Source organism: Lontra canadensis, unplaced genomic scaffold, assembly GCF_010015895.1.
Source record: "Lontra canadensis isolate GAN:19392208 unplaced genomic scaffold, GSC_riverotter_1.0 scaffold20, whole genome shotgun sequence".
In the NCBI taxonomy this organism is placed as follows: domain Eukaryota; kingdom Metazoa; phylum Chordata; class Mammalia; order Carnivora; family Mustelidae; genus Lontra; species Lontra canadensis.
Genome location: NW_022631014.1, coordinates 14,363,280 through 14,386,898, shown reverse-complemented (window position 1 = coordinate 14,386,898; position 23,619 = coordinate 14,363,280). Strand labels below are relative to the sequence as shown.

Below are 23,619 nucleotides of genomic sequence, written 5' to 3'. Positions count from 1 at the left end.
GGAGCCATCCCCGCCCCCCACCGTGGCCTGGCCACAGCACACTCGCTACGTGTTGCACACCAGCACATCTGCAAAGGGTCCTAGGAGGATCTTGTTGAAGATGCAGCGGACCCACACCAGGTAGGTCGTGAAGGGCTTGATGTTCTCGGTGAAGGTGTGGTTCTGCAGGGCCAGGATGTAAGGCACGTAAGTGTTCTCCCCCTGCTCCTGGAGCCACACCTCGTACTTCACCTCCCTCACCTTCAGGTACTTGAGGTTCCAGGGGATCTGCCAGGAGACGGTGAGGCGGGCCTCGGAGGCGCCCTGCACGGACGCCTGGCACCGCGCCTCCCGAACCTTGCCTGGGTAGAGGCCGACGGTCCACTTCTGCTTCCGTGGCCCAGGCCGGCCCTTCACCACACGCCGCACGGTTTGGATGAGGGACGGGATATCCACCTTGGTGTCTTGGTAGATGCGGAAGAGCCACTCAGGGTTCCGGCAACAGAGATGCCGCGGGACCTCACGGCTCTGGAGGATACGGGCCTGCTCAGCCCGGTCCAGGTGGGTGATGCCCCCCTGGTCCCAGGGCCGCTCAGGGTGCGTGACCGTGTTCTCTGGCATCGTGTTCCGCCAGGCTACGTACTGGAGGTCCATGCCGGGCAGCGTGGCCAGCGTCTTATAGGGGGTGTAGTGGTCCGGATTGACCGCATAGGGGAAGAGCTCGACCACGGTTGCCCCGCGGGGCAGGAAGAGGGCAGTGACCAGCTGGGCCCCGTGCATGCTGACCAGCATGGAGGCATTGTTGACCAGCCGCACGACGTCAGCGAAGGCATGGTCCTCCAGGGACACCGTCACCGTCTTCATCTGGAACTCCTGGGCCAGTGCCAGCAGCAGCTCGGCCTCATTCAGGATGAGTCTGTTCTGGGTGCGGCTGAAAACCAAAATGTACTCTTCGCCCAGGGGCGCCCCCGCGTGGCTCACGTTCAGCTTTTCCATCATGAACCGGGCAAACTGCCGGATCTCATTGCCGGACACAAGGATGTTAGCCTTGGGGCCCTGGGGCTGGACGAAGCCATACTGGTACCAGGTGGTGATCTTAGAGAGACCCACGAACGCGTGGGAGAAGCACAGCAGCCGGCCCAGCGCCTTCAGCTGCGCCCGCAGGAGTGGCTGCTTGGGACTGAGCAGCCTGTACAGGTCAAAGTGAGCGCCCTCGCTCCAGCCCTCCATGAAGAAGAGCCGCGCCTCGTGCGCCAGCCCCGGGAACTGCCTCAAGGTGTAGAAGAGGGGCAGCAGGTCGTCGTGGAAGACGTGCATCAGGTTGTCGGGGTTGAAGCGGTTGGCGATGAGGGCCACGTCGGGCACGAACACGGGCTTGGGCATGAAGCGCAGGGCAGCGGCCGGCAGCTCCACAAAGTTGAAGTACTGGGTGTTGTGGTCCTCCACGGTGGACAGGTCGAGCAGCGCCGGCTGGAAGCGCCGGGAGCCCAGGTTGGGCAGCATGACCGAGGCGTTGCCGTGGAAGAAGATGAACTCCTCGGCCTCGTTGGAGTAGCAGAGCCACTTGAAGCGACACACACGGTCGGTGTGCGTGCGGCCGCTGCACACCATCTGCGTACCGCCCTCCGCCAGGAGCTGCAGGGCCTTGGGGTAGTCGATCCTGGGCGCGGGGGCGGGCTCCGGGGCGGGGCGGCCGGCGGCCAGCTCCTCCTCCAGCGCCGCCGCATGCTCGCGCAGCCGCACGTGCTTCCACAGCACCGCCGCCAGCACCGACACCAGGAGCGCGTTGAACACGGCGGACAGGTGCATCCTAACGCCGCCGTGGGGCCCTAGCGCCAGCACAGCCCCCGGGCGGCGCCACAGGCCTGGCTGGCTCTACCCATACCCGCGGGCGCCCCTAGCGCCAGCACAAGCCTGCAGGAGACAAGGAAAGGGAAAGGTGTTGGCCCCATCTGTCCATCTGTCCATCTGTCCGTCCGCAGCCACCTTGGGCTCCTACCGGGCGCAGTGCCCGTACCGTCCCCGCTGATTCTCGCCCTCCCTTCCCCACCGCTCCCGTGGGGGCGGTATACATCCCTGCGCCCTGCCTTGGGACTTGACCACATCACTTGCTTTGGCCAGTGAAATGTCAGCAGGGAAAACATGATCAGAGGCTTGAAGAGAGCTTGTGTGACTCGCCCAGACGCCTTCATACCTAGGACGTTGCCGAGGGGAGGATGTGTGCAGCCTAACTTCCTGGTTCCAGGAGGAGCGACAGGAATGCAGTACGGAGCTGCTGCAGCCAAGCCCAGTCTAACCCAGCTGACCCCTGGTTGGCCAGTGACCCCGACACGCAAACAGCTGGGCTGGGTGAGTGCTCACTGTTGGATGTCACTGAAATCCTGTGGCTGTTTGGTATGAGGCACTGCTACAAGAAGAGCTAACCAATGGAGGATCCTTGACCAGAGGCCACAGGGAGGGTCCCCTCCAGGGGCCTGGCATTCCTGGTCCTGTGAGGTAAGGACTCTTCCTTACATGGGCACAGAGGCCAGGCTGTACACCAAGAGCCCAGTGTCCCCTTCTTAGGACCCATGGCACATATGCCCAGGGGATATGGGGGATCGTCTGCTCTTGCTTAAAGCTACTGTTTGGAAATCATGCCTGCTGTCTTTTAGATTCCCATGAAAGGATGGGTAGATATTTGTCCCATCCCTGGTCCAGTGAAGGAACTGTATCTGGACGGCACCATTGACACGCAGGCCTGCAGAGAGGCCTGGATGGGCTGGTGGCATTTGCTCCATTTTCCTGCACTAGCAGGAAAGCTAACATTCTTGCTCTGAAGCCCAGGACTGCTCAGATTTGAGAGGTCTCACCCTGTGCCCTTATAGGAGCTGCCCGGGGAACCCCTGGTGCCTGGTCATTACTGCCCTGGGGTGGGACTGGAGCCACCCCTTTATTCCCTCAGGGCGAGCTTTGGACTCTTGGGGTCTTGTATCTTCTCTCTCCCTGCAATCACAAAAATCAAAGTGCAATCCTGCCCAGAAAGAGACAGGGGCTTAGACTAGTTTCCCCCAGAAGCAGAATTGGAGACAAGGATTTGAGCCAAAATAGTTTGAGACATTATCCAAAGAAATCCCTGTAGGAGAGTGGGAAGGAGGAGTGACGCCAATACAGGCACATTAATGAGCACGTCACTATTCTGAAGAGGCCGGGCTATTCGCCTTCCTATTCCTTTCTGGCACTAGCTGAAGGCCGTTCCTGGGGGCACCATTTCTTCCAGTGACCCTCATCTAACGGTTCACCATGCACACATTCATCATACGCACATGTTATACTGCTCCCCCAAAATTTCACGAAGAATTACTCTGACCGGCTATAGTGTATTCCAGTGTTTCCTTTTCTAGTCCAGTATATTAAGTTCGTTCTAAAAAGGTGGGGGGACATGTTCCTCTTAATTGAATTTACAACCTAACAGCGTTGGCAATTTGCTGTTAAAAAAAATAAAGGTTTAAATTATCCTATGATCTCCCTGATATGAGGAAGTTGAGAGGCAACGTGGGGGCTTGGGGGGGTAGGAAAAGAATAAATGGAACAAGATGGGATCGGGAGGGAGACAAACCATAAGAGACTCTTAATCTCACAAAACAAACAGGGTTGCCGGGGGGAGGGAGAGGGCAGTTGGATTATGGACATCGGGGAGGGTGTGTGCTATGCTGAGTGAAGTGTGTAAACCTGGCCATTCACAGACCTGTACCCATGGGGCTAATAATACATTATATGTTAATAAAAAATATATAAAAAAAAATTTTTTTAAAAAGGTCTAGGGGCGCCTGCGTGGCTTAGTCAGTTAAGCATCTGACTCTTGATTTCAACTCAGGTCATAAGGGGTCATGAGGTCAAGCCCCGCACTGGGCTCCAAGCTGAGCATGGAGAAGATTCTCCCTCTCCGCCTGCTCCTCCCAGCTGTCCCCCTACCCCTGTACACATGCTCACTCGCTCTCTCTAAAACAAAAACAAAAATAAAAACTGGTCTAGACCACAGATTCTCAAACCTGGCTGGTTCCTGAAATCCCCAGAGGCCCTTGCTAAAACCAGATACTTGCAGGCAGGAATCCTGTAGGTTCTGACTCAGTAGGAAGTCTGGAGTACGGCTTAGGCATCTGCATCTTTTGTTCCTCTGTTTCATTTCCCCGTCTTCTTGCAGATTATCTGAATTCCATTTTTAGGTACAGTGTTTCTGAGTGTATTTCTCAGTGCAGATGTTCTAGTGGTTTCTTTAGGCACCATACAATGTATATGCAACTTAGCAGCGTCTACTGGTAGTGACAGTCTACCTCTTGACTGAGGACAGAGACCTGATCTCCATCTGGGCTCTTTTACCCTCCTCCCTTATAATTATCTTCAATGTTTCCTCTACATGCATCAAAATCTGCATCAGACAGTGCTCTAATTTTTATTTCAACTGTCAAGTGTAATCTCCTCAAGAGGGAAAGAAGAGTTCATAGTATTTACCCACATTTTTACTCTTCCTGTTCTTTCTTTGTCCCTGATGTTCCAGGTTTTCTTCTGTTACCACTTCTCCGGTGAACTTCCTTTGGTCATCATTTTAGGGAAATTTGCTGAGAGCAAATTCTCCCAGTGTTCCTTCAGGTGAAGAAAATGTCTTGATTTCCCCTTCTTTCCTACAGGATATTTTCACTGGGACAGAACTTCAGTGTGACAGTGCTTTCTCTCAGCACACAAACGCTTAGGCTGGGCAGCCTCCCTCCGGCCGCCATGTTTCTGAGGAGGAATCTACTGTACGTGAAGCGCTTTTCCCCTGGACGTAGTACGTCCTTCCTCTCGCGTGGCCCTGAAGAGTGTTCTTTTGTCTACTTTTCAGAAGCCTGGTCCACGAATGCTAAATTTTTAAAAAGTATTGTCCTAGAGATGTCTAACGTTCTGTTCAATTTGTTTTCCCAGTCTATTTTCTCTTCACGGTTTAAATTGGCTAATTTCTACTGTTTGTTTTCATGTTCACGGGTTCTTTCTTCTGTCATCTCCGTTCTTCTACTAGGCCCACCAGTGATTTTTTTTTTTTTTTAATTTTGGTTACTACATTCTTCGGTTCTCAAATCTCCATTTAGTTCCTTCTATCTTCTCTTTCTTTGCTAAGACTTATCCTGGAGCTTATATTAGGTTTTCCGTTTCAGCAGGTTTTTGCAAGAACCATGCTGGTGGGGAAGGGAGAGTGCTGCCTCTATCGTTGGGTAGGGGGAAATCCACGCTTCCTTGCTCGGCCTCCAGCAGCAGCACTCTGGCAGGGAAAGTGAGAGATGCGGCATAACCACTGAGAAGGGGTGGAAATCTAGGCTCCTCAGTAGGGGTGTCTCATCACCCCCCACCACTGGGTGGGGGTCCAAGTCTAGGCTCCGGTGAAACCTCAAGGGATCTTTTTACCTCCGGGTTGTGGTAAAAGTCCAGGCTTCTCATCCAGCCCCATGGTGGGGGGGTGGGGCTACTTTGCTAAAGATGGGAGGTACCTGGTTGGTTACTGAAAAGCAAGGATGGATGTCTGTCTATTCAGCCTTTACTAAAGCTGGAAGGGAGGGGAGAAGCAGTTTTCCCTGGTGTTTTACAGGAATAGGGTACTATTGTCAAAAAGGTATTGTAAGGCTGGTCCTCTTCCAGTCCTTTGATGAGTGACAGTGAGCTTTCTTTCCCTGGGGCTTTTTCTGGTCTATGCTCACTGACATTTCTGGGTTGGTTTCTTTAGCATACAGTCTAGGATACACAGGAGGCAAAAAGAAAACCCAAGGAATTGACTACTGTGTTGTTCCACATTCTTCTCTCTACCTTTCAGTCTTATGTTTTATACCTAATGTCCTGTGTTTTTAGTCCTGTGTTTTAGTGCATGGTGCCTGGATAGGGATACACGTGTCCCCTCCATTTTGACCAGAACCCAAAGTCTCATTGGTATCTGCTTTTTTACCAAGCACCCAGGTGATTCTGGGGTACAGCCACATTTGAGAAAAACCAAGAAGAGACTCTTAACCAAAGAACCAGGCCATGAGTCCCCCTAGCCGCCAAAGTCTTAATTCATTCCAGCATCAATTCAAAATTCTAAGTCCAAAGTCTCATCACCATGGGATATGGTGAACTAGGGCTTCCTGGAACCTTGGGTACCTAGTGGCTTGCAGACCTGATTCTTGGAGGCTGCCAAGGCTGGCGGTAGGCAACAAGGACATGAGGCCAGGGTCTTGGGCCTCCATTTACCTCCAAACAAAACCAAGCACCTTTAATTTCTTCTATTTAGGGGTACTATAGTGGGTTGAATAATGCCCCCCAAATTCATGTCTACCCAGAACCTCAGAATATGATGTTATACGGAAATAGGGTCTTTACGCATATAATTAGTTAAGGCTTTTGAGACGAGATCGTAATCTAAATGAAGCTCTAAATCTAATGAAAGTGTCCCTGTAAGAGGCAGAAAAAGACACTGAGGAACAGAGAAGATGGCCACATGAGGGCAAAGACAAGAGACTTAAATGATGTAGCTATAAACCAAAGACTGCTCAGGATTACCAGGAGCCACCAGACACTAAGAAGACGCAAGAAAGGATTCTCTCCCAGAGTTTTCAGAGGGGGCCTGGCCCTGTCTATATCTTTATTTTAGATTTTTAGCCTCCAGAACTGTGCAAGAATAAATTTCTGGACTTTTAAGCCACCACATCTAGGGTTAAATGTGTTGCAGCAGCCCTAGGAAACTCATACGAGTGCCACAAAAGTGTATTTAAAAATGGGGTTCTTCACTCGCAGGAAGGAATTCCACTGTTAGTCAGGTTAACAACCACTAAGCAAGTCCTCATTTTAGATAGGTGAAGAATTTGCCCCAAATCACCCAGCAAGTCTGTGACGCAGCCAGGATTAAAAATGGAGGCGTCCTAATGAGCTGGTGAGCGCTGCCTCCTGAAGACAAGCTGGGGAGAGCCATGGGGCAGGGGCAGGCCTGGCAGGGCAGCTTCTGAGCTCAGGGTCTAATGAAGGTAGACCCTCCTCCTGCAGCCCAGCCTCTCCGTGTTCTCCCCGCTCCACCTCCCTCTAGGGCTGGGCCACATCTGATGTGGATGAGCTGCTCTGAAGCCCCTTGGGCACAGCTCTGCTCAGGAGGGCAGGCCCACAACATCCCCTGCAGCCTCCTCTGCCCGAGGAAACTCCTGTGGAGTCCTCCCCTTGCCAGTGCTGCCACACCTTCTGCTAACTCTCCCTAGAACGGGGAGACAGGTAGTCCGCACGCCTTGGACTTAGGGCACCAACTCCATCTTACTCCCTTAAGTCTGTCTGACCGGTTTGCTCTTCTGGAGACACCCAATCACCAGGAGATCTCACATCACACCCCAGACCAACCTGGCTCTGAGTGCCCACTGCATGACTGGTGGTCGGTAGTTCCTGGGAGAGGATGTGCGCTGTCTAGGAAAGTTGAAGGATAAAAGGCCAGAAGACTCGGGTTCAAACCCCAGCTCCCTGACTTGACCGTGTGGCCTTTCTGAAGGCAGGTTCCCTGTCAGCAAAGGTGAACGTGCAGCCCCCACTACACAGGGTGGTGGAGAGGGTCAGAAATCAGGTGTTAGTTGAACCTCGTGGATACTGAGAGCCGACTACTTCTGCAACTGCGTGCAACTGCGCACGATTAGGTTCAAACTAATGAGTGTCTAGCAGAGGGGAAAAGAAAAAAAAATTGGGGCATCAGATGGTTAATGAAGGGCCACAGGGATGCACGATGAAGTCTGGCATTTTAAAACCTTCTGGACATACTTGGCTGCCTTCATCTGACTTGAAGCAAAAGCTGACCGCCACTGAGGCGGGACCTGTCACTTTTAATTACAGTCATTTGAAACAAAGCGTTTTAAATCTAAGAAGGTTCCTCCCAAAGATGGAGACCAAGACAAGATATGCTGTCACCTGTTGGTGCCTTGGACCAGACGGGTCACCAGCTCTGCTCCTTGGGTTTCCAAGTCAAGTGTATTAATAAGTGACAGAGGGGACAGAAGGGACAGGCTTCCCACCCCTTTCCCCTGCCTAATAAAATTCCAGGTTTGGCCAGGAGCCAGCCCTTTCCTTGATACCCACGAGGTGCAAACAAAGCCAAGATGGACCTCCACCACCAGAGGGCTGATCAGCAGAGAGCATGCTTCTGGAGCCAGTTACTAGCCCAGGGGAGGCCACTGCCGGAGTAGAACTGAACAGAGCAAAGCAGGAGGAGTCACAGTCCATGTTCCCACCCACCGGAGAAGAAAGAAGGAGCTATCCCAAGGCTGCCGCCTGCCATCTGCTGACCAGCTGGACTGTGAAGCCAGGATGCCAAGGACAGCATGATGGAGGAGAGAGACAAAGGACCCCATTGATGTCTCGGAGCCCTACATGCCTGGACTTCCTGCTGTGAGCTTTCCTGATTATCGAGCTCAGTTTTGGTTTCTCCAAACCAAGAAAACCTGAGGAGAACGTCTTTACAGGCTCTTGTGCAGGAAGCAAACGCATGGGGGTCTGGCCTGTGCCTTCTGCTTCTGAGCTCTGCTCTAACCTAGTGGGGCTATTTGGCATCAGTTTCCCCACGACCCTTCTGACTTGGGTAAACAAAGCCCTCTGAGAAACTCTTGTATTAGCAATTAGAAAACAAGCGTATTCATTGTGGGCCCAAGTGGAGCTACAACTTTCCACATGAGTTCCATGGGGTAGGGAATGTGGACTAAGGTAACCTTAGTGTCACAGCATAGGCAGTAGGTGGGGCTCTAGTGAGCCCTGCAGGCTTCCTCTGAGGAAGAAATGAGTCCTTCTGGTTTGGCCATTCCCTGGAGCTTTCAGAGGACCAGAAATGTCATCTCCAGGGTAGAAAGAAAGGAGGTGGTGGGGAGGGGGCATCCAAAGATGAAGGAGACCAAACAGTCTGGTCTGGTTAGGTAGATGGTTCACACAAGGAAAAGAGACTTGGAAAAATCAGCTAAGGCCCGAATGTCAATGGCCTTAATGCTAGGTCAAGAAATCTGAACTCTACCCTCTAGGCAAAGGGGAGCTACTGAAGGTCTCTGAGCAGAGTAGCGTGGATATGGGGGAGAACAGAGGTAGAAAACCCAGTGATAAGCTCCCAGCCTCGGTGTCTCTCCACGACTGTGGGAGAGAAGAAGGGGGTCCCCAAAGAGGGAGCTCTGCATGAAATGGTACAAGGAGCATATTCCTTATGGCAAGTCAAGTCCCGAAGTCTGCAGATGACTTATGTGAAATAAATTCCTGTGAACTCAAAGCTAGTCCTCTAACAGAACTCCCACTCACCCAGTCCCATTGGATCTTCTTGGCCTGCAGGGAAGAGGATAAAGTCACAGCTATCCTGAGAGCCCATGAACCCCATGTCCTTCACGCAGGTCTTCAAGGCCTTCACAGAACAAGAGCAGAGAACTTCTGGTCCAGCCCCAGAATGAGAGGAGAGGGTGCAGGCGGCTGCCTTCCTGGCTGGGGTTTGCCTGTGTTCCCATCAGCCCTGTTAATCTCCAGGGGAAGGTCTTTGCAAGCCCAGAACCTACAGCCAAGAAATGTGCTTAAACATCAGTGTTTCCCTGTCTTTTCAAACCTAAGGGCCCACTGATAAAAAAGAGAAACTCTTTCATGTTCCATACCAACCTGTAAAGCCCAACATCCCCTTCCCCAAGCATGCCTCATTCATAAGAAATTTTCTGCAAGCCCTACCCCCAAGAATGAAAGATTTCATCAACCTTTACCTTCTGAAGTTGGTATTTTATATCTATATCTGCATATGTAAAATCATATGGCTGCATATACGTTTACAAAAACATGTGGTCCCCCCACCCCCACCCCATGGAATTCTCCAGCCAGCCCCAGCGAAGAACTACTTCACTATTAGTTGAATCACGGTACATTACTGATACCTGACCAATTCTGACCGTGTCCCATGGTTCCACCACGGGCGCCAACTATCCTTACCACAACCATGGTTCGGACAATACAAGACTGCTCAGAAGGGAACACCTGCGTCCTGAGCGTGACATGACCACAGCTGCAGGTTCTGACGAGAAACAAAAAGACACAGAAAGAAGCCCGGGGGTGGCGGGGAGGGAGAGTTCATTCATCCTCAAGGTCAGGAGAGGCCAGAAGGGCAGTGTGACTCACTGGGAAGCTGGCGAGGCTACCCTGGAGACCTTAGCTCAGATCTGGGCCAGGGAACTGAGGAAGGACCCAGGCTGACATGACAGGAGGAGTGTGAGCAGGAGGAAGAGCTGTGGGGGCGGGGGGAGTAAGGGGTGCACACGCATACATATAGCTCCTAGTTCTGACCCACGGGAGTGCGTGGGAGCAGGGACAGCATGCCTGGCATGCAGGTCTTGCTTTCTAACATTGGCCCCTCTCAGGAACCAGGGCTCTGTGGAAAAATCACTGTTTCCACAGCTCAGGAAGGGAAAATACAAGAGTTGTTGGGAACATCTTGTACTACCAGAATGTAAGTTCTCAAAAAGTGATGAGGACATATCAAGAAGGCTCAGGAGCGTGCCTGCACAGATGGACAATGGAGTGACCTCTGGAATGACCTACAATTATCCTCACTTTATTAAAATACTAATATCTCTGCCCAAAAAAAAAAAAAAAAAAAAAAAAAGAAGGCTCAGGAGCTAACCTGAAGGAGCTAAATTTGGGGCAATGTAATGAAATTAAAAAGCAATAGTTATGGATTATAACTCACAGAACAAAATAAGCATGCATGAGTCAATATTGATATGAATAAATAAGGAAGAAGGAACAGATCTTTCTTACAGTAGAACTCCAATTAATACATGCAGAAGCAATGATGGAAACAGAAAATCACCATTTGGCAAGCGTCACAGTAATAATGGTCTCAGGCAAGATCCACTACTGGATGCTAAAATTAGTGGGTGGAAGTTTGAGAGATAGGATATTTGATCCTCTCGAACCATCTTTCTGGGAGATACGTATCTGTTACAAAGGCAAAAACAGAAAGTTTATGGTAAAAAAAAAAAAGAAAGAAAGAAAGAAAGAAAGAGAGAAGAAAGGATAAAACTTCATGATACAGAGGCCTGGCAGACAGCCCCTGAACCAAGTAACTGATGTTAATATCACCGGAAATAATTTCCTGGCACCATGTACCCCTTGATATGGTGCCCTAAGAAGGGCACCTGACTTCTGTGATTTTCTTACCTGAAATACACAACCTCAGTCTGTATGTCCAAAAGGGGGAAAAGGGTCTAACTCCCCTGCTAGCTCTGAACATAGTGTATAGATAAGTTAGTAGAGAAAACATTAAACCCAAATAGAAGGACATTCTACAAATTACCTGACCAGGACTCTTCAAGAGTTAAGGTTGCGGAAGACCAGGAATGACTGAGAAGCTGTCCCAGACTGAAGGAGTCTAAAGGAGACACAACAACGAAACATAATGTGGCAATCTGGACCCAGAAAAGGATGTCAGTGCATAACTGGCAGAATCTGAGTAAGGTCTGTGGTTTAGGTAGTGGTGCTGTGTTAATTTCCCGCTTTTGATCATGGCACTGTGGTTATGTAAGATTTAACCTCAGGGGAAGCTGAGTGAAGCATTTATGGTAACTTTTCTGTAAGTCTCAAATTATTTCAAAATAAAAAGTCATAACAAAATAGATAGCGGGTGCCTGAGCAGCTCAGTTAAGTGTCTGACTCTTGATTTCAGCTCAGGTCATGATCTGATCTCGGGGTCCTGGGATGGAGCCCTGCGTTGAGCTCTCTGCTCAGCAGGGAGTCTGCTTCTCCCTCTCCCCCCCGGCTTCTCCCCTGCCAACCCTACTCAACCCTGCTCGTACTCTCTCTCGCCCTCTCTCAGATACGTAAAATCTTTAAAAAATTTAGATAACTTAAGAAAGAAGAGAACATAAGAGTGGTTATAGGTAAAATGACACATACGTGGTTTGTCCTAAGATACTCTAGCAAAGGGGCTGCTGGCTGGCGCAGTCAGAAGAGCGTGCAACTATTGGTCTTAGGGTCGTGAGTTCAAGCCCCACATTATGTCAGGCATGGAGCCTACTTAAAATAAATAAATAATAAAATAAAGATACTTCAGCAAAAAAAGTATGGAGACAGATGGAACAAGATAGTAGCAAATAGATCACTGTGAAAAATGGTGATGGGGGCCTTTCTAAGATCCTTTCTTGTGTCTGTTTAACATTTTCCATAATAAAAAGTCAAAAAGTTAAGGATAAAGAAGTAAACAAATCCCTACTTACAAATGGCAGAATTCCAGAGAGTGGCTGAGTAATAAATGAATATTTAGACAATATAAGATAAATGGCCGTCCCCAGAGAGATGAGAGGCAGACGAGCAGGGCCTGAGCAGACGCGTGTTCTGCTCCCATCACAGACGGAAATGCTTCCGGCAGCAGCTAAAGCCACAACAGCCGCACCCAGGGAACATCAAAAAGCAAGACCTGCAGGGAAATGAGGAAAAGGGAGAGGAAAGACCAACCTCTGACCTGAGTGGGCACCTATCTGGTGAGCATTCTGCCACCTGCCCCTCTCCTAGGCCTCCCTGTGCTGGAATGTGAGCTTGGCCGCAGGCAGGTGAGAGTGTGGTGTGGGGCCACAGCAGGAAGGGGCCAGGCCTCTCCTATGGACCTGGGGGACTGTGTGTGCAGTAGCCAACCCCAGGCAAGCTCGGAGTAGAGCTGGGGTGGGGGGGAGCTGGAGCCAAGCTTACGGGAACCAGGAAACATGGGGCTGGGGCACTGTGGGGCAACTAGGCAACCAGGCAGAGGCCAGCCTTTGAGCCTGAGCCTGGGGAGTTGGGGGGTGGGGGGCACTGTTTCTAGTTAGATGCTAAGTGACCAACCCCTCCCCAGGACAGCCAGAAGAATGCAGACAGAAAGCAGGACAGATAAAGACTGGCTCACAGGGCCCTTGAGGCTCTCAAGTCGCCTTCCAAGGGGGAAAATGGGAAGGGAATTTTTCTGGGGAAATCATGCTCTGTCCATCCCCAGAAAAATTTACCATGTACAAGCCAGGCAGCCTGAACCAACATCTGGTGGGAACAGTTACCCCTCCCATGGAATAGCTGAATCACTTACAACACTGTATGTTAACTCTCCTGGTATTGAAATGTAAGTGTGTGAGTGAATGAGGGAATGAATGAATGAATGAATGAATGAATACCCCATTCCCATGCTGTCCAGGTTGGAGAGTTCTGAGGCATGTTCTACGCTGGCTCCAGAGCTCCCTAACAGATGAGGTGACTGCCCGGAGTGGGCACTGGCCTGATGCATGCCCTCTCCTCCCCGTCCCTGGTCTCAGTTCTTCAGTCCCTTAATCATGTCTATTAGGAAGGAGTGCTAATAATCTCCTGTACTTGCATCTCTGTCTCAGGATTTACTTCTGGAGGAAAGTGAACTAACAGAATCGTAACTATATTTTGCCACGTGGAGACAGGTGAAAAACCACCTTGCATTTCCCCCTGCCGTGAAGTAGCCAAAGTGCAGCAGGAAAAGGCCAATAGGTACTTGGGCAACCAGTGGTTATTAAAAAGTCCTTTCAGTCTGTTTCCCGTACTCCCCCTTCTCCTGACCCCCAACTGCACTGCAGCAGCTGTGTAAGACAGCTGAGCTCAAGGATCAGGCCAAACATTCAGAAGAGTTTTCAAAAGATACGGATGGAGGCAAAGAGCTCATTAATCAGACCGCTAGCACTGAAGAAGATGAAAGCGGGCCTTTTCCATCACCGTTTCAAAATGTTTCTGGATAATAAACTCTATGAGGAAGTTCAAAATGGTGAAGAATAATTGGGCCACGTTGCTTCCTGGACAATGGATCCCATGATGTCCCCTTTCTCCAGGCCAATTTTCAGTGCTCCTGGAGAGGCCACCAGTCTTGGTGACAGCAGGGCAGTGGCAGGGAGATGGGGGTGTTGAGGGAGAACTCAGGTCACCATTCCTGGCCTGGGAGACTAGAAGAAACACTCAGCCAAGTGCTGCCTTCTGCAGGACTGCGGCCTGTGTGGCTGACAGGACGGCTGTGTCCAGTCCTGAGGTCTGACCCACTGTTTAGTGCCTCTTCATGCAGTTGAAGGACCCAACAACCTCGGGCCTTGTGTGCTTGTTTTTCCTTTAGAAAGCAGAGAAAATGAAACTTGGAAAAACCACCGCTGCCCATGACCCTTCTCACTCCTGCCCTGAGTGGACATGACGAAGCTTCTCCATCACCCCGGGATCCCCAGCCGGATGCCCTGTGGTGTGCCTCCTGTTCCAACACCCTACCTGCACTTGAAACGGATCCCCAGATGTCTGCCAACTATCAAATATAAGCCCGCTCTGACCTCCAGACATATAATAAAGACCATGCAGAAGAAAAATCCACTGCCCATGCAAATGGGCACCCCAACTCAAGCCAACTTTTCTTTAAACTTATCTTCCTAGAAGAAGAGACGGGTCGTTGGAGTGCCCCAGATTCCCCTAAGTCCTGTCTGCCGTCTGAGAGGATACAATTTTTCCACACAAGGCACAAGGCACAAGGCTGCTGGAAAAGGAAGGGCAGCATCTCTGCTGCCTCCTCCAGCAAAGTCCCTACCCTGAGGCATCCGCTGAGGCCTGGATCCCTGGCCCGCGGTGGAAAGCTGTGCCCTGGAGTCATTCGTGGCCGAGGTTCTTAGACTCCTTCCTTCATTGTCTCAAAAACAGGCTTTGTGGGGCGCCTGGGTGGCTCAGCGGGTTAAAGCCTCGGCCTTTGGCTCGGGTCGTGATCTCAGGGTCCTGGGATGGAGCCCTGCATCACGGAGCCTGCTTCCCTCTCTCTCTGCCTGCCTCTCTGCCTACTTGTGATCTCTCTCTCTGTGTCAAATAAATAAATAAAAATCTTAAAACAAAACAGGCTTTGCTTAGACGTGGACAGGCATGACGTGGAACTTAGTTAACGACCAATAGGGCAGAGTCACTGACCAAGCAAGAGGGCTGCCAGCGCTCCCCACCTCGCCCGCCCCGTAGCCCCGCCCCCTAGCCCCTCCCCCCCACAGGCGCCCGGCCCTCCTTTGCTTCCCGCTGACTCCGCCTGAGCAAAGGTACCAGGTACCGCGGGGGAGAGATGATCTGTATGCATCTCCGTCAGTCGTATGTATATTTACTCATGAACCTCAGTCCTAAGTCTTAAGAGGACATGAAGAGAATGGGGGAGTGAGGCTTTGCATCAGCCCAAATTAAAGTATGTGCAAAAGACACAAACATGAAAAAAAAAATGTCCTCAAGGCCTCCACTGTAGCCGAGGGGGATCAAGAGACTGTTGTTCAAACCTGATGGGCCACAGCTGCTGCGGCAGAAGGGCATGTGTGCTTCCTTGCCGGGGCCAGGGAGGGGCGTCACCGCAGGATGCTCTCCTCTGGTCCCAGGAACGTCAGGGAAGCCTGGGATGCACTGTGCGCACAACACAGGCCTTCCTGGTCCCGGCCAACCCAACTCCTCGTCTGATCACTCCCTGCGCCATCCCAATGCACGGTCACCCAGCCTTACCTAAAAATCCCTGCCTCCACCGGTCTTGCCCAAAGGGCTCCCAAGAGGAAGAGCGCTGTCAGGTGGGTAACAGGAGGATCTGCTTAGGAAGCCAGAAAGGCCTGACTGATCTCCCACCCACGTCAGCGCACCCGATCTGGACTAAGTGCAGGCATCGGGGCACACAAGACGGCTGCGGAGATTTCAACCCTCTTCCCTGATGGTTGTGGCCAAGAATTCTTCCCGGGCCACCCGGCTCACACTCACCTTCCTTCAGACCCTAGGTATGAAGCCGTTTTAACACCTAAGCCTCAATGCCCTTATCTGTAAAATGGGAATAATAACCTCCATAGGGTGCTGTGAGAATGGGGTAATACATGGAAAGTACCTGAATAGGCCTCAAAACACATCAGCTGTCAGAATCACATTTCATCAGGGTTCCTCAAATTAACAATGAATGACACACAGGTACCAGGCCAGCCATAGAGCCCCAAATCATTCCTAAAGGGACTGAACCCCCCCAATGGCTTTGGGGTACATTCACCATCCCTCCCAGGTTCGCTCAGTCTTCCTAATGACTTGCCTCCCTTCCCCTGGGAAGAGAGCCTCCAAGCAGCCAGTCCCCAGCATGAAATTAACCACTTCAGCCATGGCCACCTTCAAGACTGTATGTCGGCAGTGTACTAGAAACCGTTGTACATCTCCTCATTTCATCCTCAAGCCAACCCTAAGGGGCTAGCCTAGCACTGTCACATATTCCCCATCTGCACATCAGGACACAGAGGCCAGGTGGAGCCAAGTACATGCGTCCCAAGGGCCTCAGGCTGTATGGAGTGAAGTCAGGATGTGAGCACCGAGCATGTCAACACTGCCTATGCCAACAGCCCAGGCACCATCTGGCCCTCATCTCCTCGGCCTGCCAGGGCACAGAAACTCAGCGAATGCAATTATCACTGCCTTTATTGCTCTCTGCCTTCTCTACGCTGGGCACCAGATTTTAGGACCCAGCTGGTGTGGGGCACAGAGCACGTAATGACTCAGCCACAAAAAGCGTGACAAAGCACAGTGAGAAGGCAGCCATCTGCAAACCAAGACGAGGGGCCTCAGGAGAATCCACACCTGCCAGCACCTGGAGCTCGGATTTCTGTCCTCCAGACCCAGGAGACATAAATGTCTGCTGCTTGTCAACCCCAGTGGCGGCACGTTGGTATGGCAGCCGGAGCTGGCCGAGACGAGGAGGTAGCACCAGGCCACTTTCCTGCCAGGACTTCCTCAGCTTGAGTTTTCATCTGAGCGTCTGGCCTCCCAGTCCCAGGGCCAGTGCCCCGCTTCGCTCGCCCCATGCGCTCTTGGCTCCAGTGAGTGTGGGAGTTTGTGCCCCCTGCCCTAGGCCTAGAACTCCCGGAGCATTTATGCCTTCTTAGACCCCAAGGCTCTAATGCATGGCTTTTCGGGGCCTAGGTCTGGAGCTGGCCAGAGCCCCCCAGAAGTGGACCCTGCACCCAGTGCTGGGTGACCAGCCACAGAAGATGAGCCACCATGGCTGGCAGCCTCTCGTCCAGCTGACCAGCTCTGTGCCTGCAGGTGTGGCAGCACCACGGACACCTGCGTCCAGCGCTTCTTGGAATGGAGGGGGGGTCCTAGAAAGCAGGGAGCACTAAGGCCATGGGGTTCTAATAATATCTGGCTGCTCCAGGAGCTGAGTGAAGCAGTTTTCAGGGGCATATTGGCAGCACCCTTCTATCTGCCTCAGTTTCTAAAGGGCCTTTTTTAAAAATCTCTTGTTTATTTCTTTTTTCCCTTTCCTTTGAAAATAACCCGACACAGGCCTTCCTCATAATTGCAATAATAATGATAATAGAGGCAATTCGGCAGACCAAAGGCTCCAGCCTCTGACTGGCTGAGTACCCAGTGTCCAGCCTGGAAGGGGCCCTCTGTCACGCTTTCAAAATGGAGAAAAGAGACAACTCTTAGCATTAAGATCGTACTGATGGTAGGCTACCAATGGCAGTGAAAGGTCTGATTCTCTGACAGAGGTTGGGCCCTGAACAGGCAGCAGTGAGGACATGGGAAGCCAGACAAAAATGGAAGGATCCATCACTGTCCTGGCTAGCTCAGGAAAAGAGGGTGTTGGCTTCTGGGCAGGGGGTGGCAGTTAATGCTACCGCCAGCTTCCTTTATTGAGCACCTACTGTGTACCAGACACCATCCTAAGCCCCATTCCTGCCCCTTTTCTGTTAAGGCTCACAAAAGCCCTACAATGTAGGTACTAGAATTAGCTTTGTTTTCTTTTAATATGAAAAAAAAAACAAAGTTTAGTGAGATTAAGATGCTTGCTCCAGGTCTTACAGCTCAAGCAGGGGCCCCAGGATACAAACCTATGTCTAACTACCAGGGGTCTTATTCACCGTGCTTCAGACTCAGCGGTAGAGTCAGTGACAGAGAAGCAAGGCAGAGAAGCAAGGCAATGAGTTTTTGTCACTCAAGGGCAGAGCAGGTGTGGATGACTGCGAAACGCAGACCCACAGGCCCACCACTGTAACTTAGCAACCCACTGCTTCCTTGTGTAATTCCTCCCCACTGAGCCAGGCAGAGACACCTATGCTGGCAGGCATCTCAAGGGAGCTGTGGCCATTCTCTTGCCCCAAGGAAAGTCTGGGTAACACAGGGGGATGATCATTATCCCACCTGCCCCGGTGCCGGGCTGAGAGGGTTAATCCACCAATTTAAAGTGACAAAACCTTCTATTTTTAGAGCTAAAAGAGCCCTTAGAAATGATCTGCTCCATCTCTTTACTTTATAAAAGAGGTTGAGAGAGGCAGTGGCCAGGGCAGCTGAGCTCTCAAAGTCAGCCAAGATTAAAACAGCAGGTGCTCTCAGTCCAGAGCTCCTTGTCCTTACACCCATGGCTCGTGGGTGGCCCTCCTCGCAAAGGCAGAGATCAGGCCCAGGGAAGAACTCTTCCTGGCCCTTAAACAAGATCACTTCTTCTCAGAATCAAGCTCTCCAGGCCTCACCCAGATGGCGCCCTTCGCCAGCCCTGCGGTCCAGGGGCCACAGGGCCACACTTCTTCCTAACACCTCATCCCCCAGGCTCACTCAGTGGATGCGGCCTCCAGCCTCATCCAACCTCAGGCATGGAGAGGAAGCACAAGCAGCCAGACTGCAGGGTCCCCACCTTGAAGACCCCCTGCTGTGATGCTGGAGGCTGCCCTTTGGCTGCCCAGCCCGGTCCCCCACCCCTCCGGTCACAGCCAGGCCTCAAGAACTGGGAGGACCACAGGCTGCAGAGAAGTAAATGACACTCGTTCTCCAGCTGAAAGGCCAGAAGTGAGCTCCTGTCCCATCACTTAGCAGCTGCATGATCCTAAACCAATAATAATAATTCTTCTTCTCCTCCTCCTCCTCCTTCTTCTTCTTTTTCTTCTTTTCAACAGACAAAAAAGTTGTACATAATTAACGTGTAAAACTTGATGTTCAGAAGCAGATATACACCTGTGAAACCATCACAATAATCTATGCCATAAACCTGTCCATCACCTCCAAAAGTTTCCTCCCACCCTCTTATTATTTTTTGTGATAAAAATATTTAACATAAGACCTACCATCTTAGCAAATTTTAGAGTATAATAGTACAGTCATGTTAACCACAGGCACTAAGCTGTACAGTAGGTCTCTGGGACTTAGTCATCTTGTATACCTGAAACTTTATAGCCTTGACTAATGCCTCCCTGTTCCCCCTCATCCCAGTCCCTGGCAACCACCATTCCATTCTCTGCTTCTATGAGTCTGGCTATTTTAGATCTAACTATCAGTAAGTGATAGCATGTATTATTTGTCCTTCTGTGTCTGCCTGGGCTAATTCTTAACCCTTGCAAGTCTCCTTTTTCTGGTGTGAAAAACCAACACAATTATACCTACTTTATAGGCAAAACAATGCCTATAGTATTTATAGTATTATTATTATCATAATAACGCTCTACTGCCCATTCAGTGGCTCTTACTCTATGCCAGAAACAGGGCTAAGTGCTTTAGATGAACAACCTCATTTATTCCCTCCTACAAATCTAAAATAAGTGCTATCAATTTCATCCCACATTTGAGGAAGTACGGGCATAGTTGTTAAGTGAATCGCCCAATGTCACACAGCTATGAAGTGGTGGGGCTGGGATTCGAACCCAAGTCTCACTCCAAAGCCTATGCTGACATTTGTGGGCTATGCCTTTCATATTCATTATTTTACCCAATTTAAAAAAACGTATCAGGGGCACCTGGGTGGCTCAGTGGGTTAAGCCTCTGCCTTCAGCTCAGGGTCCCGGGATCGAGCCCTGCATCGGGCTCTCTGCTCAGCAGGGAGCCTGCTTCCCCCCGCCCTGCCTGCCTCTCTGCCTTCTTGTGATCTCTCTCTGTCAAATAAATAAATAAAATCTTAAAAAAAAAAAAAAAAAGCCTATCAGGTGTTAGGCAGGTCCTGGGGGAGAGTATCCACTGACAACCAAACTAAGAGTGCCGCAGACCCTTGGGGAATGGAACATTTGGTCATTTAATTTTCCAGTTAGCTCCATATGCACTAGAAGCCTTTGTCTGTTGCTCAATATTTTCTAAAGTCTGGCTCAGAGCAAGAACTCCCAACCAGAAGGAAAGTCTGAACACTGCTGCAGCTGCTCTGTCACTGACACTTCCAGGCGACCAGGATGCTCACGTGCCACAGGGTGGTCTGGGGGAACTCCGTCACCAGCACCCCATCCTCCTCTTTGCTGAAGATCTCCACTCTCTGCTTCTCCTCACCCTCCTGGGGCCCAAGCCTGGCCATCCCTGGGGAGAACGGGACCCGTGTTCTTTTCTGGCTCTAGCACTAACTGGGACTCAGATGCTTCCTCTGTAATGTGAAAAGGATGAACTGGAAGATCTCCAAGATCCATGAGAGGCAGAGAGAACAGCTAGTTCCAGTACAAAGACGGACCTGGGTTCCAGTCTCACCTCTAACATTTGCTATCTCAGCAACCACAAGGTGGTTGTGGTTGCACATCCACTGTGTACCAACACTGGACTGAGGACTTGCACAGCATTATCTCATGTAATCTTCACAGCAAGCCTGTCATGAAGGTACTTTCATTCCAATTTTGCAGAGGAAGAAACAGAGGCTCAGAAAGGATAAGTAACTTGCTCAAGGGCACTTATTAGCTCAAGCTAATAAATGAGAGCCAGGATGTGAAATGTCCAGCACATGTAACAGTAAACATTTGGTGAATAAACTCTGTTCTGTCTGTGTTCTTAGCCACTAAGTCCTATCAAGCTCACCCCGTAACCTTTCCTGTGCTGGGCCTTGCTTCCCCCAAGAGTAGTCTCTGAGAGTAAGTAAGCAGACCCTAGCCGCCCACCACCCGGTGCAGGGCTCTGGCCTGAGGACGCTAGATCTTAGCAGAGGATTCTCATCAGTGACCAGGAGATGGGGTCTACCCACATGCAACGGGTCAGGAGTTCAAGTGGGTCCCTCCAAAGGCTACCCTGGCACTGTCAAGCAAGTCGTGGCAGGCTCTTATCACCGGGCGCTTATCACCCCAAAGAGCCCAGGGATCAGCCACAGGCCTGCCCAGGTAGTGCCTTCCAAGGGATCTCCAGGGGCCCAAGCCCGTCCGCGCACGTCGCTGGCTCCCAGCCAATCGTGCTATTCCATGCCCAAGCTGAAGAGCGTGAGGACCTGCTGCTAGTGCCAGCCAAGAGCTAAGGGATTCAACGGGCGCGCCGTTGCCCGGACCCGAGGCAGCGGGACCCCGAGGGTCCACCTATCCTCACCCCCGCCCCCATCCCGCGCCTCTGTCAGTCCGCATCACCCGTCACTTCTTGGTTCTACAAACTTCCCTGGGCTCCTCTTTACCTCAGGGCCCCGCGCTCCCGCTGATCCCTCCCGCGGGAGGTCCGGGGCCGATCCCTCAACTCCAAGCCCAGGGGTGTAGCGGAGCCCCGTTTAACCCCAGCGCGCGTCTCACCTGCAGCCCGCAGGCCGGGCTCCGCTGGGCTCAAGCGTCCAGGTGGGCCCTCGGCGGACCCGGCTTTGCCCCAAACAGCTGCCGCCGCCTCCCCCTGTTCCCGCTACAAGACCGGGAGGCCCAGGCATGGAGGGCAGGTCCCGAGGCGCCGTCCCGTCCGCGGCCGCAGGGCTCGCGGGTGCCCGCCGTGCGCCTGCTCGACTGGCGAGCCCGGCACCGCAGCCTTTGCAAGAGCGCACGCTTGCGGACTCAGCGGCCCCAACCCCAGGCCAGAACCACCCCCTTGGCTAGCGGGATTCTGGGAATTGTAGTTTGTCTCCGAAAACTCCCCACCGCTTCAACCCACGGAATCCTGGAAGTTGTAGTCTCTTCCCGTGAGAGTCACAGTTTTACTTGGTGTTAGATTTTTACAATTATAGGAGTCCTGATAATACATGTAAATTCAAGTTAAACCAACAGTCATATATCATTTACAAAATCAAAATACACCACATGTTTTTAAAAATATCTATTACTATAAATACAAATAAATACAAAAGCCATATCCAGTTCCCCATCCCATCCCATCCCATCCCATACCGCTCAGACATTCCTAAAATAGGCAAACATTCCCAACTCTTATGGCTGCTGCATAAGAGTGCCGCCCACTCTGAAAATACACATATGACCCTATTTCTGGATTTATGAATTTTAGACCTCTTGGCTTTTTACTAGGATAAAGGAGAATTTAACTTATTTAAATATGTTCACCAACCATTACTACCTGCATCCCCACTGAGTTATGAGACATTTCTTTTTTTCTTTCTCCAAATTTTTATTTAAATTCTAGTTAGTTAACACACAGTGTAATAATATACAGTGTAATACAGCTTCAGGAGTAGAATTTAGGGATACATCACTTACATACAACACCCAGTGCTCATCACAAGTGTCCTCCTTGATACCTGACACCAATTTAACCCATCTCCCCACCCAACCCCCTGAGTACTTCTCAGTTTATTCTTTATAGTTCTGTTTCTTGGTTTGCCTCTCTTTTTCGCCTCCATGTTCATCTGTTTTGTTTCTTAAATTCCACATATGAGTGAAATAATTTGGCATTTGTCTTCTCTGACTGACTTACTTTACTTAGCATAATAGTTTCTAGTTCCAACCACATCGCTGCAAAAGACAAGATTTCCTTCTTTGTTATGGCTGAGAAACATTTCACTGTATACACACACACACACACACACCACGTCTTTTTTATCCATTCATCAGTTGATGGATATTTGGGTTTTTTCAAAACATAATTTGGCTATTGTTAAACTTGCTATAAATAAACATTAGGGTGTATGTATCCCTTCGAATCAGTATTTTTTTTAATCCTTTGGGTAAATACCTAGTAGTGCAGTTGCTGGATCCTAGGGCAGTTCTATTTTCAACTTTTTGACGAACCTCCACACTGTTTTCCAGAGTAGCTGCGCCAGTTTGCATTCCCACCAACAGTATAAGAGGGTTTCCCCTTTCTCTGCATCCTTGCCAACACCTGCTGTTTTCTGTGTTGTTAATTTTAGCCATTCTAACTGCTGTTAGGTGATATCTCATTGTAGTTTTGATTTGTATTCCCCTGATGATGAGTGATGTTGAGCATCTTTTCGTGCGTCTTTTAGCCATCTGTATGTCTTCTTAGGGAAGATGTCTATTCATGTCTTCTGTCCATGTTTTAACTGGATTATTTATATTTTGGGTCCTGAGTTGTATAAGTTTTTTATGTATTTAGGATACTAATCCTTTATCAGATGTGTCATTTGCAAATAACTTCTCCCATTCTATAGGTTGCCTTTTAGTTTTCTTGTTTCCTTTGCTGTGCAGAAGCTTGTTATTTTGATGAAGTCCCAATAGTTTGTTTTTGCTTTTGTTTCCCTTGCCTCAGGAGACATATCTAGTAAGAAATTGCTATGGCTGATGTCAAAGAGGTTCCTGCTTGTGTTCTCTCTAGGACTTTGGTGGTTTCCTATCTCGCATTTAGGTCTTTCAACCATTTTGAACTTATTTTTATGCATGATGTAAGAAAGTGGTCTGGGGCACCTGGGTGGCTCAGTGGGTTAAGCCTCTGCCTTCGGCTCAGGTCATGATCTCAGGTCCTGGGATCGAGCCCCGCATGAGGCTCTCTGCTCAGCAGGGGGCCTGCTTTCCCCTC

General features: G+C 50.5%; 1 protein-coding gene across 5 annotated transcripts; it reads right to left on the bottom strand.

The window, feature by feature from the left end:
• POMGNT2 (protein O-linked mannose N-acetylglucosaminyltransferase 2 (beta 1,4-)) lies at positions 1 to 21,688 on the bottom strand. Of its 5 annotated transcripts, none has more exons than XM_032861045.1 (3): positions 21,441 to 21,688; positions 11,294 to 11,368; positions 1 to 1,893 (listed from the first exon to the last, which is right to left on the bottom strand). In XM_032861045.1, the coding sequence occupies exon 3, from the start codon at positions 1,786 to 1,788 to the stop codon at positions 46 to 48; it is 1,743 nt and encodes a 580-aa protein (XP_032716936.1). In that variant the 5' UTR covers positions 1,789 to 1,893; positions 11,294 to 11,368; positions 21,441 to 21,688; the 3' UTR covers positions 1 to 45. The 5 variants fall into 5 exon arrangements, 3 of the variants coding, with proteins under 3 accessions (XP_032716936.1, XP_032716935.1, XP_032716937.1); XR_004383091.1 differs by lacking the exon at positions 1 to 1,893 and adding an exon at positions 5,050 to 5,254; XM_032861044.1 differs by lacking the exon at positions 11,294 to 11,368.
• Between the last annotated feature and the right edge of the window lie 1,931 nt (positions 21,689 to 23,619).

Excerpts from the sequence above, each read along its gene's own strand:
- POMGNT2 (XM_032861045.1), bottom strand. The coding sequence starts at position 1,788 with ATGCACCTGTCCGCCGTGTTCAACGCGCTCCTGGTGTCGGTGCTGGCG.